Source organism: Protomyctophum parallelum (genome assembly GCF_964188405.1).
Source record: "Protomyctophum parallelum genome assembly, chromosome: 14".
Lineage (NCBI taxonomy): Eukaryota > Metazoa > Chordata > Actinopteri > Myctophiformes > Myctophidae > Protomyctophum > Protomyctophum parallelum.
The window spans coordinates 23763551-23783026 of NC_139709.1; the positions used below are offsets into that span (position 1 = coordinate 23763551).

The 19476-nt window shown below is 42.3% G+C and overlaps 1 protein-coding gene across 1 annotated transcript; it reads right to left on the reverse strand.

Annotated features, from left to right (window-relative positions):
* Positions 1-402: 402 nt before the first annotated feature.
* LOC310871415 (polypyrimidine tract-binding protein 2-like) lies at positions 403-18282 on the reverse strand. Its single transcript, XM_083782913.1, has 16 exons — positions 18189-18282; positions 17357-17378; positions 16900-16948; positions 16363-16526; positions 15493-15564; positions 15330-15401; positions 14920-15078; positions 14306-14416; positions 13726-13897; positions 11330-11442; positions 7451-7484; positions 6630-6722; positions 6219-6335; positions 4642-4741; positions 4471-4548; positions 403-3585 (listed from the first exon to the last, which is right to left on the reverse strand). The coding sequence occupies exons 1-16, from the start codon at positions 18194-18196 to the stop codon at positions 3456-3458; spliced, it is 1494 nt and encodes a 497-aa protein (XP_083639039.1). The 5' UTR covers positions 18197-18282; the 3' UTR covers positions 403-3455.
* Between the last annotated feature and the right edge of the window lie 1194 nt (positions 18283-19476).

Sequence of the window (19476 nt, forward strand, 5' to 3'; positions counted from 1 at the left end):
TACCCAGTATTCCAAGTTAGGAAATATAGAGGATCGGTTTCTTTTTGGCATCCTCTAAAATGAGATTGAAGTAGCCCAAGTATGTTTGCAGCTTGTCAATCTGTGAAAGTTCTTATTCCTTACATTATACATTTTTAACATGGGTCCACTCATTTGACAGAATTCATCCACTTTTTTCTTTAGACATTTAAACCTTTGATGCGATCCCCAACTGCCCCAAGACCTGTTGCATAGAAAAAGTGTTCATGTATATACACAAGGACTGAAAGAAAGAGTACAGAATATTAGAGATGCTGAGGGAAAGAAAGGAGCGAGAGCAGAGAAACAGGAGTGAGTAGAGAGATAGGTTTATTGAAAGACAGAGCAGAGCAGGTCTTAACACACATGAACCATCAAACTTGGGACTTGTCGGTAGAAAAGGTTTTAATTTGTGCCATTGTTTTCCTTCACATTGGACTCAGAGACTGAAAACAGGTAGAAAATATACAACGAGAGAACATAAATGTGGAACCACCAGAAGACCACCAAAAATCATTTTTTCAGATTAACAGGAGGATTAGAGTGAAGAGGCACCCCTAATTGAAAACCATTATATCGTCAAAAACCATGAAAGACAACATAGTATGTCATCTAAAACCATAGACCGTATGTCATTGAAAAGCATGATTCGAATCTTTTTTCTTTCCTTAACACAAAAGTTTACCGGTATATGATGTTCAAACACTGTTAACATAGGAAGACACACTTTAACCGCAACAACCATACTACAGACTAAAGGCACATGTACTTGGTCCCAACAGGTCACATTTCAAAGCCAATCAGACAGACACCAAGACCATAACAAGTAAGACGCGCAAACGCGGGAAGCGAACGCAGCTCGTGTGTGTGTGGTTGTGTGTGTGTGTGTGTGTGCTACAGCTGCGCCCTGTGTGTGTGTGTGTGTGTGTGTGTGTGTGTGTGTGTGTGTGCTACAGCTGCGCCCTCTGGTGGCGGGCGGGTGGTGTCACAGCGGGACAGACACACATACACAGACATGAGCAGCAGGGTCTCATAGTAAGTGGCTCACTGCGTTCGCAATCACATGTTCAAAACTTGTCCAATAGGATGACACTAGAATGCAATTCTAAGCGAGGGGGTGTGTGAGAGCGATAGAGATATGGGCTTGTACAGCATTATTCTACCACAATTCCTCCTTGGTAGGGACTCAAAGGCGGGTCAAAAATGTGAGTGACCCCCTTAGGTTATTCAGGAATTAGAATGAATGCCATTTAAAAAATATGTGTCTGCATAATTTCAATACGACAACCGCTCCTCTACAAAGTGATAAATAGGTGGAGAAAATGAGAAGTTGCACAATGTGCAACTGGGTATAATGTGGTTTGGCAAACAAAAAGCTGATCATACTTGGTTACTAGACATTTTCCTTTAGACAAAAATGATGTATTTGTTACGGCTGACCCAATCACTTTGATGCAGGCCAATCTGAGCTTCAAGACTTCCAAATCTTCATTACTGGGATGTTTAAAAAATATATATTTAAACATTAAACAAATTAATTTTGTGCGAGCAATGGCTCTTAAACATGCAGGAAAAGCGTAAGAATTCCTGATTTATACTGAACTGTCTCTTCTAAATTGTAAAGTCAGTCGGTAGAGCACTCGTCTTTCGATGACAAGGTCATGGGTTTGATCGCCGACAACTCGGTGTACGAGTGGCACGGCTAGGGTTGGAGAAGTCGCGAAATAAGTACTGGAAGCTGGTAGGTGTTGCGATCCACCTTAGCAGTTCATCTCCCAGGGGTCTAGTGCATTGAGAAATGAGGATAGACTCTGCCTGATACCGACAATAAGCATCTTACGTACAGTGTAAATACTCTTCTTTCTAGATCTAGAAGGGGAGGTGAAGACCCTGCTCTGCTTCTGAGTTTTCTTGAATGCACTGTTGCTTTAAAGACAACATTTAAGTGAGCTCCAAAGACAACATTTAAGTGAGCTCCAAAGACATTTAAGAGTTAAAACCTAAAAAGTGTATCAACCCAGTGACCACTCAGTGAAAATCTAGACATAGAAAAATGATCGTTGTGTGCCTGTCCAAAGGCTGACAGGAATGACTGTCAACTAGGGAAAGGGGGGGGGGGGGGTTAAATGCTATAGCATTAGTCTCACTAATAATATTCTTCTTCGTACACAATTAACGAAGGATGATGATTACTACCTTTAAACAGAGTTGATGTGCTTCCAAAACATAATGCAGACGTAGAATACGCACATGGACAGGCTGGGTGCTGGACTAAATAAACTTCAGTAGGTATTGGATGAAGCCCGCACACGATCTATTTGATCTTCATCAGGTCATGTCCTGACGAAGATCAAATAGATCGAAACGTTGTCAGTATTTCAATAAAGAACGTCTTTCTTATACCTGTGGTGTGCGGGCTCCACCCAATACCTACTTCCAAAACATAATGCCTTGTAATATCAACGTTTCATAAAACCAAAATAAGTCAATGCTTTCATTGTCATTCTCATTTGGTCTTTGACTAAAAAGATAGCCTTGAGCGCTTATCATTCACAGACTCCGCTATTCCACTGCGAAGTACCAGCCTAAGTCTACTTTGTTTTTGAGTGGTGCTACTTTGTTTTTGAGTGGTGCTATGTGACTGTGTGTGTGTATGTCTGTGTGGTGTGTGTCTGTCTGTGAGCACGAAAGTACCATGGCAATACCGCTGTAGGGCGCGCACACACAGACAGCACCACTCAGTTCAGACGGGTCTGATTCTTCAGTACCTGGTAGCTATGTTGAGGTTCCAAACAAGCCGGGGATACCAAATTATCGACTCCCCATGTAAGTTTGTAAGCCGTTTTTGTATTGTTCTGCATTTAGATTTTATGGTCTGTTTTTTGCAAATATGTCTCCTGTATGTCATTAACTGGTGTTAGAAATCCAGGAGTTTGTTTACTATAGGTAATTTTGCAGTGAGATAACACTGGCAAGTTTTTCTATTAGCCTTATCCACCTGCTACTGATTTTCCACAATGTCTAGTGACTATAATCCATTGCACTTGTAAATATAGTATGTAGCAGTACGGGTGAATTGCTCTGTTTCTTTAGGGAGTTAAGTCTGGCGAATGTTTTCGTTTTCTAGGAGGAATTATTGTGTTTATCAAAGAGGTAGCTTGGATTTTTATCATTTTGGCTTTGGTCAACCCTGATGTCAAGTTTCACTGTTCTTTTTAAAAACAAAACGTCCCAGTGTGTTGCCGGTTCTATGCAATGGAAAAGTGAACGCCTTCACGCAAAAGCCAAAAATTATGTTACAAATATGCTAATTTGGAAAGCCAAGACACTGATTTACAGTTGAGATTATGGAGAATTGAAGATTAATGAATGTAATTTGACAAAAGGTGATGGGATTCTCCAACGTCACAGTTGTGAGGAGTAGGAGTACTGGGACGTTAGATTGTCGACTTGGAAAAGGAAACTTTAAGGTGGTGATTCGCTCCCATGTCGTAGTTGTGAATCTCAAGCAGCCCCTGGATAGCCTCCTCTACCGCAGACATCTGGATCAACGCCATTTTATGGTCCCTGACAGAGGGAAGGAGAGGGAGAGAAACTTTGTTAAGACTCAGTAATAATCAGGGATGAGACGAAGAGACATTTTGGCCGATATGGATATCCGATATAATTAATTGCTGTCATGGCCGATAACCGATGTCGATATGATCTCATTCTGTATTGAAAAATTATAATACTTTTGTCCATTCTGAAAAATCCATGTAACAGGGTGTCTGCACTGCAGGCTTAGGCAAGTCAGATATAACTTTAGATCTGTTTAAGCTGTTACTTTGGGCTTGTTTTAATTAATCGGTCTGATTGATTAATCGAAGCCGATTAATCTAAAAACAACTCAAATCGGCCGATACCGATGTGTTTGCCGATTAATCTCCCATCACTAGTAATAGATAAATGTACTATTCCACAAACATCTTTATTTGTTTCATTGCTTCCCTTAACCAAGGTAATGTTATACATTTTAACAGTAAACATTAATTACAGAATTGTTGAATAAGTTCCGTCTCTTTCAAAAGTGTGTCCTTTGAATTGCGAATTCCATTGGAAGAAATTAAAATGGTAATAAACAATTGTTTAATACTTTCAGTCGTAAATGAACACAAAGTGAATCCATCATGGACTTTTCATAAATGCTTATTTGTCATAATTATTTAGTCTTTACACAGGTTCTCACATGCTGCTCCACACTCGCTGTCTTTACTCATTCAAACATGCACTACATTTGATGAAACATTGAATCTGTGCTTTTCCTTGTCGAATAATTGTTTGTTTTTTAAACTGAGAACATATGAACTATCTATCTAGGACTTGATTAAATAGAGTTTGGTTATGAAACCGGGATATGGTTTCTTGCACAAAACAAATTAGTTGCCTGTCAAACAGATAAATGTTTCTTACTGGAAGAATTTGAAGGCCTTGACTGATGCTCCAGCATTGGAAAACAGCAAGCGCAGGTCATCCTCAGATACACCCTCCCTGAACACAAAATATGCATCTTAAAAATCCTTGTCTTAGAAATCAAACCAGTCCTTATTCAAAGAGGATTTATTTGTGTCCAGTGTGTCTTACGGTATATTGGAGAGATGTAGCGTTGCTGAGGGAGGAAATATGTTCTGAAAGTTCTTGGATCCAGGCTTCTTAAAGCGATGGAGTGGAGAGCCAGAGAAATCTGCACAATATAGAAGAGACAAAGACAAATTAATTGAGGTTGTAGATCAGGGCTCGACAGTGCGAGCAGGTACTCGCATTGGCTAATTAAAAACATAGTACAGTGCGAATTGTGAAATGCAATTTGTAGCACCCGTGTGACTACAGAATTTGACTAGCCACTAGATGCCTGCGGCACCTGGTGCCATGGTTACATTTTTATACTGAGTGAGTGTGAGAGAGAAGTTAGAACGGACAAAAGGATTTATGTAACTCATGTTGGCTGTTAATGTTCCATTTCCACCATGCTATTGCTAATGGAATCATGGGTGAGTAAACATATCTGAATCTGAAGTAGCGGCTCCCTTTCCTCTGAAGTGACGCAGTTATGTTCAATATTGTCCCCGTTCGCAAATTATGTAACGCTTTCATCATTCACCATTGTGCAGAGTTTGACAATTTGGCTATAATCTAGTAGGCTACTGTAAGATTACATAGATCATTGCCAATGACTCTCAAACCCAGATACATACAGTAGCATGCGTAATGTGCGTCACAGACAGTAACCAAAATAACATATTACAAGCCCATTAATGCACTGCTCATGGCCTGTCGACAGCTTACAGACTTGGTTTTTTTGGGCATATAACAAATGAGGCGCGTCGCATGACAGCTACTAAACCAAATAGCCGGTACAGTGGACTGTAACATTGCATGGTCATCATGTGACGTTGATTAGTTATAATTCACGAGACATTTTCAAACCGAGCTATATCGTGCGATGATCTTGTAAAACATTTCCCTGGCCAGCCGGGGCGCCTGATGGAGGGGAAAGGAACTGGTTGGAATAACGTGTTCCTTCCACGCTCTACGTCCAACTGAAGTTATGTAGCTCATTTGGTGCGCCGCAAACAAGAGGCCAGCCAGCGTACGGTAGCAAGTTAGCAACAACAACAACAACCACCACCACCAGAGCATTTTTGCTTATAAATGCCTCCTCATTGACCTTATATCACTTTAAAGAAAAATCACACCCCTGTGAACTGAGTGTTGCAACTCCCCTCTCCCCCTTTTTTCCAAGTAGCATATGTGCTACTTGGAAAAATCCTTAGCGTCGAGCCCTGGCTGTTATCTCATTCACTATTATGTTAACCCTAACCCCTATTATGTCACATGTAACGTACATTTCACCTACCATAATAGGATAATGCAAAAAAAAAAAAGGAAGCTTACAGTTTGGTCCCATTGCTGTATAAGGGGTGTATGATAGTAGTGTGGTGCTGGCGAGTGCATGAAATGTATAGTTTCATGCTTGATGTTAAGAGTTCATAAATTATGTGCTAATGTGTCCCTGACCCTGGTCACATATGAAGAAGTCTCTGAGTGGATGCGATCACACAAGAACACACTGAACACGCAAAATAGCCGCCGTGTGAATATGATTAATGGTGTTGACTGTAGCTAAACAAGATGCTTTGAACAGATCAGTCCCGTCTTACCTTTAGTGAGAAGCTGATCATCCAGTCCCTCTCTGGGCAGAGCAACAGTTTGGTGCTTTGACAGTGTAACTCTCATCACTTTACCAAACATCTTCTGGCCATTCAGATGACTCATAGCTATAGAGGGAGAGGACATGTTGTGATCATCAGGAGGAATTTAGAAGTAGAACTATATAGCATTCATGGTTTTCTGGCTCATGACTGTGGGTAAAGAAAAGTGTTAAATTAAATATACAGAAGAAAAATCAAAGACACATTTTTCAGTGTAAGTGAAAATAAAATAAGTTAATATTCCCCTTTGACCCGTGTTATTCACAAGTCAAGGAAGAATTGTGCCATTAAGGCAGCCTACAGAAAAACATTAAAATGCTTGGGGTGCCTAGCACTGAGTCAGATGAAACTGTCACTCACCTAGTTGAGCCTGGTTGGCATCTGATAACTGGATCAGAGCACTGTCTTTCTTGTTATAGAGGATCTTCACACGCTGCACATCACCGTATACACCTGGAGACAGATGGAGTGAGGGAGAGTACAACAGAGAGAGCAGGGTAGGAGGAGGAGATACAAGGTTGATAGGATAGACAGAGCAGGAGAGATGGAGCCGACGGAGGTTCGAGAAAGAGGAGGACGTGAAGGATGGAAGGAACAAAGTTAGTGTCGGAAGGACAAACTGAAAAGGAGAGGTGGAGCCTTCCCGTGTGATGACAGCTAACTGATTGTGCTCTCCGTGGCCGTCTGTGGGATTGCTAACCAGTTGGTCAATGTGAGGAATACGCTCTCTTCAACAAACTCCTCAAGCTCACTTGACCGCTTTACTGATGACAACACAAAGAGAACTCTAATAAGGTGGCTTTTCGCTGCGTCTCTCTGGCTGATAAACTGACCAATATATTACCTAGTTGACTGACTGAAAAATGTCTGGTTGGTTGACAGGTTGATAAGACATTCTGGCTGGCTGGCTGATCCAAGTGGCGGACTGGAAACTGACCCAAACTGTAGATGCTATATGCCATCTTGAATAATCTTAAATATGAAGATTAATGGGTAAACTACGACTGCACTGAATATCGACAAGACTTGACATGGAGAGACCGAGAGAGCCGATAGAGATTAAACAGTACATAGAGAGAAAGCTAGAGGTGTAGAGGTCGACTGTACCCAAGGGATTGACAGTATAGATGCACAGACAGATAGTAGAGGTGAATAGATTGAATATTAGACGTTAAACATACCGAAGAGGGTAAAGAGACTTTGAGGCGTGACCATCTTTAGAGAGAGAGACCGCAGAGCAGAGGACAGGAGAAGAGGAGCAGAGGAGGAAGAGGAGAGACGGAGGTAGAGAACCATGGACGGACAGAGCAGACCGCCAGCAACGGAGGAGGAGAGAAGAGGTGGTGGTTTCCACGACGATGGAGGGGAGTGGAGCAAAAAGATGGAAGGCATGGGGAGGTCAAATGGCAAAAGCAGTCAGGTTAGACCAGTCAGTATACAGTGGCAGGCAACAGAGGGCAGTGGCAGGCAACACAAAAGGGAGGGTCGAGGGGAGGAGGATAGAGGTGAGGACAGGAGGATGAAAAACAAGAAGAGAACAGAATGCCGACATTACATGATGCCGTAGGGAGAGAAAAAAGGTTGGAGTGGGAGGAATAAAGTAACGGACAGCGAAATAGAGGGAAAAGGGGATAAGTGGTGGTAGGGAAGGAGATAAGTGGTGGTAGGGAAGGGAGGACAAAAATCAAAGCATAGGTCAGTAAACAGCATCAGTGGAACATTAACAGAATCTGAATGATCGCTGGTTTGAATCCCAAACAACTACACCCCCCCCCCCCCCCAACACACACACACACACAGCCAACTCCTATATATTTTTTGTCGTCGTCGTCCCCACCACACACAATTATTAATGATGGGTGAGCTAATTGGGGGGAACTGAGGAGTAAATTGAAGTAAAAAAAAAAACAAGTTGCTAAGTAAGGGAGTAAACAATGAGGAACGGGGGGGGGGGGGGGGGGGGGGGGAGGCATGCGGTGGCTAGCCAGTCATGTCAGATGTAGAGTCAAGCTGATGGCAGTAGCCAATGGGTTAGAGACAGTTTATGGGGGGGGGGGGGGGAGATTGCAGCCAAATGCCACTCAGAGCACTAGAGGAAAGACAACCCTGTTTTTAGTATAAAGGCAGTTGTGTAGAACAAGTAAAGTAGACCGATTATAGCTCATGAGTTACTATGTGCACCTCTGTTGTCAACTTTGAGGAATTGCTTTGACTCACAGAACCTTGCATGAGGATGGGTTGGGTGTGGCATCTTTCAGGACCTTTCACTGCTTCATCTCAACCATTGCTCTATACAGTAGCTCTGGTCTCAGACACCGCTGTGTATTTTTTGACATTCCGTTTCTCTCCAAAGTTGAATGTTGCCACTACTGTTAACTACACAGGTTCATCCCGATGTTCTGGGCATCTTTGTATAGTTAGTGTTAGTAAAAAGCAGGTAAAAGAGTAACGTTTGAGCAGACTAACATCAGTCACTCTACCATTCAATGTAAGAGCTGGCCGTTTACACCGCAGATACGTCGTCTCTGCCTACAGGAAATACGTTTGCTGCGACCATGAGACCCGTTTCTGAATTAGTCTATATGGAGTATACGGGGGTCTATGAACATGTTCGTAGTTGGCACTTGCCGTACCCTAGTCTAGGGGTCTGAATATGTTTGTAGATGGCAGAAAAGGAATTAATATAGCAAATACTTTTTGTATCGGCCAAAAAGAAAAATCACTGTTGTTGGGGATACTACCATTACGGTACTTTCCAGCATAGAGGAATGTTTGGTGCCCCTAAGAGGTTTGAGTGTGTGCCAAAACCAAAATTATAAACAAAAACTTACACGGAAAATTGTTTCACTTGCAAACGTGTTTGTGACAATGACCGTGGACGTTGAAGCCGATAAGATTTGTGAATGAAAATGTTCAGGGGATCACAATAGTACAATAGGAAGACAACAGAAACAAGTCCCCACAACCTTTTTGTTATCCTTTTATTTTAGCCTTAATGTCTTACTGTACTACCTGCCGTTCATATTTCGGACTAATAAATCAATCAATATTCTATGCTATGCGATGCAAGAATGCAGTCTAGCAAACACCAATTCAGGACTCCTGAATCGCTGCCTTCCACACTCTGCTATCCAACGTTGGGGTCTTGAGCTCTACAGTGTCGCTAGCTAAGCTGTCGCGCCGCAGTGGGTCTACGTAGGTGGTGCCGTGCGCTTCTTTCCTTTCCTGGCTTTGCATCACAGAGAGAGGGGAAAGTAAGGCCTACATAGTATGAACGTCAAAGTGCCGTAGAACCATCAATAGCTTCGGAGTCTTTTTGTCATTATGTGGGGGTCAGAGATCAGCTTTAGTAGCATGACAGACGTCAAAACCACCACTAGAATAAACAATGGAAGCCACCTTCAAGAGACCGCTATAGAGAAAGGAAAATAGAGAAAAGGACTACAACAATATAGTAGATAGAGATTTACAGAAACCAAAGTCTTGAACAGAAGTTACAAACTGAGAAATCCTGCACACATTCGATGACGACAAATATGAGTGGACAGAACAAAATACAAGATAATAGACCAGGAAATCTGGATCTGGAAATCTAAATTGTAAAGAAATATTGTAGATTGTAGAGAAAATAACACTCTGTAACCAAAGATTGTCGTTGAAATTGATTCGAAACCTCCACGGTTAATCTGGCTTGGCCCAACAAACTCGATTGACCGTGTTCGAGGGTAGGAAGAGAGGTGAGAGGGTGATCCGTTGCTTCACTAGCGACTCCTACATGTTGGTGAGCGTCTGTTGTGCAGTGGGGTGCTGAACTAGGAAGAACAGAGTGCACCTCTACACACGTTTTGTCCTCCCCATGAAACGCCTCACTGTCCGGTCACAGGTATAAAGAAGTGGACTGGCATGTGTAATGGAAGAGACCCCTGCTGACCTACATCCTTTTTAAGACCAACCAGTAAGGGTCAGCAGTTACAAGAGACTACAGTACAAGGGGACTTGGGAATCGACAGAATGACTAAATCGGGAGAAAGGTGGGGCGGAAGTTCGGAACAAAAGGTATTGGGCAGAACATTTTTAAAGGAGAAAAGATTCTAGATACAACAACAGAGAGAGGGGAAAGTAAGCCTACATAGTCTGTGGAAAGCCTGTTACACACACACCCCCCTCCCAATCAAACATACAATAAAAACATTCACTTACGATATAGCATTCATCATTCTCCCATAATAGTTTCTCCCATTTTTTGAAAAAAAGCCAATGGTACACAGTCTGTGTCTCTCTCTCTGACGTGCACGTACACACACCCATCTCAAATGAGGTACACAGTCTGTTTCTCTCTCTGACGTGCATGTACACACTCCCATCTCAAATGAGGTACACAGTCTGTTTCTCTCTCTGACGTGCACGTACACACATCCATCTCAAATGAGGTACACAGTCTGTGTCTCTGACGTGCACGTACACACATCCATCTCAAATGAGGTACAGTCTGTTTCTCTCTCTGACGTGCACGTACACACATCCATCTCAAATGAGGTACAGTCTGTGTCTCTCTCTCTGACGTGCATGTACACACACCCATCTCAAATGAGGTACAGTCTGTTTCTCTCTCTGACGTGCACGTACACACATCCATCTCAAATGAGGTACACAGTCTGTTTCTCTCTCTGACGTGCACGTACACACTCCCATCTCAAATGAGGTACACAGTCTGTTTCTCTCTCTGACGTGCACGTACACACATCCATCTCAAATGAGGTACACAGTCTGTTTCTCTCTCTGACGTGCACGTACACACTCCCATCTCAAATGAGGTACACAGTCTGTTTCTCTCTCTGACGTGCACGTACACACACCCATCTCAAATGAGGTACACAGTCTGTGTCTCTCTGACGTGCACGTACACACATCCATCTCAAATGAGCTACAGTTTCAACCAATGTATTACAATTCAAAATTAACCTCAGTCTCACCTTTTCACAGACATACTGTACATGACACAGGTATACAGTGCACACAGTACACAGAGCCCACACACACACACGTTTGGTGTAGCGTACCTCGTCATTCAGGTTGGACGCCAACAGCACTCCTGAAACGCCGGACCCAGACAGAGCGACCCGTCCAGCATGCGCTGCCGCAGCGGCAGCGGCACTCAACGGATTGATGGCTCCTACGAGGACAGCAATGACACGACACAATGAACACAACAACACCATAGAGCACAACACTGTTAGTTAGATCACAGCAGCAGCAGCACGCGGCAGGACCTGTGGCTCCTGTAAGGAGAAAGGGTCAACAAATTCAAATGCGTTGATGGTATAAATAACACCATCTTGAATAATCTTAAAGCATCTACGTTTTCCATACATTTCAGTCAGTTACAATTCTACAGCCAGAAAGACAAAAATAATAAAGGCTAATTCAATATCATCCTCTACACATCAAACTTTACGATCAAAGTGCTGATGCAATTGGTGTTGGGTGTGGGGGCCAGGAAGGATGATTTAGGTATGGTCCAATTGCCTCCCCCAAACACTTTTTGGTTATACCTCATCCACAAGCGTTAACTAATAACAGACAGATAACAGACAGAATAAAATGCGACCATTGACACTTTATGGCAATAATCCACCATTAAACACTCGCACAGAGTGGACACTGGTTAGGATTCAATGTAATGTGAGGGGAAGGATTAGAGTCTTTACATGCCATGCCCACACAAACAAAACACTGCAATCTATGCATACATTACATCCCATTACCATTCACTTCACATACAGTGTAGCTCTGCTTTCAGTCCTTCCAGAGGATTTGAGAATTTGCAAAGAACAGAATAAATGCCCTGCTATTGAACTTTGAGAGCAAAACATTTGAAAAGTACACAATGCATTCGTTTTTTTTAACTAGAATATCACCACACAATAAAAGTATCCATTTGCAGAAGCAGCACATTTCAAGTTTAGTTACCGTAACTAAATTTACATAATTTACTGCACTTTCAACAACATTTAAATGTCTTGGGAATTTATTTATTTTTCATTGGTTAACAAAGCAGTGTGCAAAATGTAATAAGAGCAAATTCCCAAGGACAGCTTGGATGGACTGTGTGCTGAGGACACACCAGGGTGAGGAAATATCAAACAAACAAACACTGGGGACATACTTACCAATGGCTTTATCTACAATAAAGGGATAATTAAAGGAATGTAGACACTTCTATTGTGGCCAATGACCCAGTAGAAGTAATTTCCCTGCCCTGGTGTTTCCAGGCAGAAGCTCTAGCACAAGTATTAAAAGACAGAGTATAGCAGCAGGAGGACAGGGAGAGAGACAGAGAAAGAGAGGGGGGGGGAAGAAAAGTAGAAAAAGGAAAGGATAGGTACCTCCACCCTGCGAGAGGGAGAGAGAAGACGAGTAACCTCCTCCACTAGAGTAGGAAGCTAGCGCTCCAGATGGGGTACCTATAAGACAATATGACAACTACGTTTATACCACACAAAGCTAACCCACGCCAATTCACTTTCACATGTAGTGGTGTAATGTTAGCTAGGACTGCTGAACGGTGTACCTACAGTACGCGACCTAGAACAAGTCCACATCTCTAAACTATGCTAAGAGTCTAGACAAGGACAATATCCAACTGCATTACTTGCCGCAATAGCTGAATTAGCGCAGCAACCTTGGAGGTAGATGCTTGAGATAACCTGCATAACTAGCTACAGCCGGACTGAAATCAAACGTCAATATGTTTCCACAGTGATGGAATTTCTATTGACTTTCTGAGCATCGGTTTCGTCCAACTTCTCAAAATAAGATATCCTTATTATGGAATGCAGAGATAAGCATGTCACAACTATGCCCCATCCCCACAAGGGAATTTACAAGAGGGAGCGATAGAAATCACTGAGGGGGAAAAGAGAGGAGAAGGGAGTTGACCCAAAAGGTCTACATTGTCGAAAATGTTGTACAAACTCATAATGCATCTTTCAACTCAAGGCGTTGTAGATCTGCTATTTTAGCCTATGACATGCCCAAATAGGGATGCCACAGTTCAAGTTTATGAGGGTGACCAATCCCTGTTGACCCTGCCTTCCCATCTCCAGCTGACCGCTGTGTGCCTGACAAATCTTTCTTCATCATTGTGGACGATGCAATTCCATTAGAGTGCCCGTATACTACAGTCTACACTACGAACTTAGAGTTTACCTGAATGCTCACTGACCCAGTGGAGGAAGAAGAGAAGAGAGGGGATAGAGAGGAGGGAGAGAAGGAGGGATGAAACAGACAGCATATTTACCCAGAACGACAGCCATCGCCGTGTGTCTCCGTACCCGAGCATGGCTGGACATAATCTCTGCTGCACTTTACTTTTTTAATAACTCTCGGCTGAAATATGTGACCGACTTACTGCTCACTAGCAAAACAAGGGACGGAGCAGCGGGTGTTATCTTACCCAGTAAAGATGAGTGGTCCTTGTTACCGGACCCCTCGTCTCCAGTGGGCAGGTCAGGTCGTGTGTAGTCTCGGCTCTTGTCGTTGTTGTATTTGACGTTGAGGCTCACCAGCTTGCTGAAGTCTATCCTTAGTGTACAGCACGAGTTGTAGATGTTCTGTCCATCCAAAGACTGGAGGGAGGGAGAAAGAGTGTATGGATAAAATAGAGGGAAGATGGGAGTTAAGCACTAAGGCTTGGGAATACCGTTTCATAACAAAACATGCTTATATCTGATAATATTTACATCATCATTACATACACCAAGGGGAGGGATTTATATATACTCTGTGTGTGTGTGTGTGTGTGTGTGTATATATATATATATATATATATATATACACACACACACACACACACACACACACAATTGCTTTTTTTTTAATTCATTTGCATGAATATCAGTCAATAGCGGTGAAATATCTGTCAATACAGGTGGAATATCTGAATTATCGCCATCGGTTTGATGGTGATATTGCATTATTCATGACATATCAATAATATTGTGCATCACTATTTAATTTGTTGGATGTCAACCTACCAGTTTAGCTTGCTGGGCGTTGACTGGATCACTGAACTGCAGCAGAGCTTGAAACTGGTTGTTCTTGGTGAAGGTTATGATTTTCATCACCGTGCCAAACTTACTAAAGATCTGGAGGGAAGAAAAAAACGTTAGTTCACCAACACAAACTTACAATAAACATTTACATTGGCCGGTGGTGGTATAATTAAGTAGCAGGGAAACCAATGGTTCCCGAGGCCGAGCCATATGGTCCATAGGTCAGAAACCTACCTCCTGTTTCTGTAATGTGAGGCGGCTTGATGTACTACATCTCCATGGACATGACGCAAGCATGTCGCAGGGACTTACTATACGCCCAATGCAATACTTGATGTCGAGTGTAAAGCAAGGAGGCATTGGGTACCATTTGTATAGCCTTTGGTATGGCTCGGCCAATGATTGACCAACAAGCCCACTGTGCTGGTAGGTGGCGATAAATAAGGTAGCTTATAAAGATGAATGAAATTCCTAACTCCTAATCGTAACTAATAAACACAGAATTTGAATATTCTTGAATAATCTGAATATTGGAAATAAATAAATACCTGTTGGAATATTCTTGAAAAATCTGAATATTGTCAATGAATAAATACCTGTTGGAGAACATCCAGTGTCACAGGGTAGAACATGTTGTCAATTATGATGCGCAGAACAGGGCTGGGGGGTGGGGCCAAGTCCAGAACTCCAGGCTCAGAGGACGGAGAGCTTCCATCCTGAACAGCTGACACCGCCTGCAGCACCGCCTGAGCTCTCTGAGGTCAAGAAACAAACGCATCATCGACAATATTAAATGTGCCATCTCATATCGCCCTGAATAAAAACAAAACATTGTGGGCCAGCAGCACCACTAGGGAGGACAAAAAACAAACACACCAGCTGGATCAGGGAGAAAGTGCATAAGTCTTGAGAATTAATGGTGCGTTAAGACTTGCTGACTGAAAGTGCATATTCTATGTCTGTAGTGTGTGTATACCACAAATATTACATGTGCCGGTTTGTGTACCTGATTCAGAGCAGAGTCAGTCTTCAGTTCCTTGTGGTTAGAGTACTGGATGAAGACTGGTGTGTTTCTGACCTGTGTGACAAACAATATATTTTCTATCAGACACATATTCAAGTGTAAAACTAGGTAACAGGTCATCTATGAGAACAGGAGTGTTTCAAACCTGGGGGGTGACAGCTGTGTAGTAGTTCACCATAGTGATAGCCGCTTCCTCTGTCCCCAATTCCAGAAATGCCTACAATATAGTGATATTTAAATCAGTATTGCCATATGAGGTTCACATGAGGAAATGTTTAACCGATTTGGTTTTGAGACAACCCGTAGAAAATAATTTGAAGGAAGGATAAACAACATCATAGATAGCTCTTTAATAGGCAAGGCTGCTCTTGAATTACAACAATAAGTATGGCATTGATTATGACATTTATTATACATGCAGCAGTTCACAATATTAATATCACAGTGATTGTCTGAAGGCTGTTAAAGAAAACTGTGAAATAGCTTGGCACATAATTAAGGTCGTTTTTCTGTGGAACAAATTTTCCCTCAAGGGGTCAATACTAGTGTAGATCATTTCAGCTGCAACCAAAAGAAGGCTTCACATCTCAAGTGTCAGTATTTGAATTCACAGACTATGTGATCCTAGACTCTAGGCTCACATAGTGGGTGTATTCCTAGACCTAGAGCAGGGGTTCTCAACCCGTGGTTGCATTTTCAAAAAGAAAATGCAACTGAATGGCTGGAAAATGGAAATGAAGAGTTTACATATAGTACACATAGTGCATGCATGCACCTTCCCTAATGATTATATCTAGTTTCAGTATTTATTTATGGTGTATTGTCTATTATTACGATTATTGTTTGCAGCCAATTTATATTGGGGGTCGGGAGGGGGCGGGGCAGGGGTCCTGAGACATTGCCAAAGCATTTCTGGGGGTCCCCGGCCAAAAACGTTGAGAACCCCTGACCTAGAGGACTTCCTGGTTGTTGCAGTCGATGCAGCGGTCAAAACGTTATTACATTTATTATTTACCTGGTTCTTTCCCTTTAGCATCAGGATGTTGGTGACCTTTCCAAAAGGCAGTCCCAGAGCGATGACTTCAGTCTCTGAGACCTCGTTGGGAAGCTTCCGGATGTGAAGAACTCTGGAGGGAGGAGATTCATCCAGTCGCTGCTTCTTGTTGTCACTCCCGTTGGCTGCAACAAAAAAAAAGAAGTTAAACCTACAATCACAACCTGACTTTCCCATTTATAACACCCTGTCTTTTCAACAGCTCTGAGTTATTTAATATTGATCTTTACATTTTTTTTTCATAAACATATTTTAATCTTAACACCTGGTAAACACGTTATGCTGCGTTCACAATAGCAGCGATTAAAGCGACAAACTACATAAAGCCATTTTTAACAGGGACAGGAACATTTTTCTTCATCTTCACTCCCACACACAGACGCAAGCATGATGATTTAACAGCGATAAGTTGGCCTACCACACTTTTTGCAGCTTTTGTCTCTGCTAGAGTGAACGCAGCATGAGACTATCATTAGGTGTGAACTCAGTCCGACTCACCAGTCATAGGAGGGCTGCTACCGTACATGTTGAGCTCATCTGAGCCTCTCTGAAAGAAGACATTCAAAGTTTAAATAACTGGAAGACTAGACAAACATTTCCACAATGCACATTTTCACAATTTCCCTAGCATTTCAAATTACATCTTCATTCATTAGCAATAATATGAACCACTCCTCCAACCATGTAAAACTCATTTGAGCTGGGGGAAAAAATGTAGTTAATATGAATCAATTAACACCAATATTGTCCATCAGCTGTTGCATATTATATTATATATCTGGGTTATGGTGAGTTTTATTTTAAAATACATATAGGCTACATGCACATTATATGCACAAAATAAAGGATAAGCCTGAGTTTTTCATTTCCATTGTGACGCTGTGTGTGTGTGTGTGTGTGTGTGTGTGTGTGTGTGTGTGTGTGTGTGTGTGTGTGTGTGTGGGGCACTCTTTACCTTCAGTCCAACCGCAACATCACTGGTAGGGATGGAGAAAACCAAAAGGGGGAAAAGTGGAGTAACAGCAGTATTTTAATGGTTTATGACATTTAACGGCATGCATGAGTTTTACATTATGCAGCAATGCAGATGAAATGACCATCTTAGCCTTGGATCAAGACCACCCGAGATGTATGTGATCGATTTTGAAATTTGCATATTTATATCCAAATCAGAATCGATCAAAAACACCGATAGTCTTGATCCAAGGCTATGCATGTCAAACTGTTACTGTAAGGAAATATAGGATGTATAGTACCGCGACCTTACAACAATGACGCGATCACAGTCATGTAATTTTAATTAAAGGCCCTGCACTATAGTCACACAATAATCCACCTGCCAGGACAGTGCAATAAGTGCATCCTGGTTAGCATGTTTAGGCCTCTACAGTTAGCATTAAGCTGCAGACAAAAGAAAAGCCTGCGGTTCATAACAAAGGAGGGACTGACACATTAGCGCTATGCTAGGCTAACCCGGCCAGCTAAAGAAAAGGCCCATTAAATAAATGAATGACATTGATGACATTATATTTCCAATTGCATTTAAAAAATAAAAAGTTGTAAAAAAAAGCACCAAGTGTTGTTTTGTTTTTTTAGGTACCAAAATACAACATTGATTGTGACCGTTTCTATCTACGCTAATAACCAACGACATGTAATTTCGCAAACAACGAGTGCAGAAGTTCAGGTCCGGGGGCCACGTCTGTGCAAGTGTATTATCATTTTATTTTTGCAGCAAATGTATAAATGTCAATTAAATGCTCAGAAATAGAAGGTGTTTTATTTACCCGTCCATTGCAAGGTCCTGCTGGCTCTTATTTCAACAGCTCGAGCTCCTTCTAAATAATACTGCTGTCAGCAGCTGCAAAATGGATACAGCTCTTCTTCTTCTTCTTCTTCTCTGAGTTTTATGGCGGATCGCAACCATCATAAAGGTGCATACCGCCACCTACTGTACAAGAGTATGTAACATCATGTCAATTTCCTATTGCTATTTATATCCTACTACTCAGGTTTGTAGTATATAAAAATGTAAACAGTGCCTTCCTCACCATAGCTACACCCTTTCCCTCTGTTCCAAGGATCCCTGACAAATCCCATTCCCGTCCTGCATCATTTACTTTGTCCTTCAGTTGTGCTCTTTCCTCTATATATCTATCACAGTTCATTAAAACATGCTCAACATTCTCTGTTTCCCCACAACTTCCACATTTATTGCTTTCTGCCTTACCCATGGTAAAAAAGGGTGCTGTTTAACCCTGTGTGGCCCACCCTTAGCCTTGTAATGAATTTCTCTTCAATTCTATTCTTTTCATTATACTCCTTAGTGGTTACTGTTTTTTGTACCTTGTAATACCCTCGTCCTTTCGGGTCTTCGTCCCACCTTCTCTGCCAGATTTCCATCCCTTTCTTTTTGACCATTGCTTTCCTTTCACCCTTTCCTAATAGCACTCGTAGTGCTACCTCCTGCTGGGTTGCCCTTTTGGCAAGCTTGTCCGCCCTCTCGTTCCCTGCCAGCCCCTTATGTGCTGGCACCCAACAAAACTGGATATCCAGGCCACCTCTGTGTAGTCCTAGTAAGTACTGGTTAATCTCAATGACTAGGTCCTCTCTCACTGACTTTTCAGACTGTAGGCTCTTCAGCACTGCTAGTGAGTATGTGCACACCACCACCCGCTCTGGTCTAACCTCCTCCACCCATTGTAACCCAGTGATGATTGCCACCGCCTCTGCGGTGTACACTGATAAGTGGTCTGTCTGGTATCCTTTTTGCTATCTTGACATTAAACTCCGGTATAAACACTCCTATTCCCACCCTGTGCTGCTCGTTCTTAGACCCGTCTGTGTATATATGCAAGTAGTTGCTGTAGGTACATGTTGGATTGTGCTCCTATGTCCTCTGCTTGCCAGTTATTTTTATTTTCAATAATGGTCAGGTCCACTTTAACCTCTGGGAATAACCATGGTGGGATATCACTCACTGGGGAGGTCGTAGTGAATTCTGCCATCTCCAGTTCATATGCCCTAGCTCTCTCTTTCCACATCCATCCAAACCCCCTGCCCTGGAAGCTGGCA

Coding starts and splice junctions, on each gene's coding strand:
- LOC310871415 (XM_083782913.1), bottom strand. Junction 15,402..15,492: donor ACACAGCTGTCACCCCCCAG/GTTTGAAACACT, acceptor TTTGTCACACAG/GTCAGAAACACACCAGTCTT. Junction 4,742..6,218: donor TGATCAGCTTCTCACTAAAG/GTAAGACGGGAC, acceptor TATATTGTGCAG/ATTTCTCTGGCTCTCCACTC.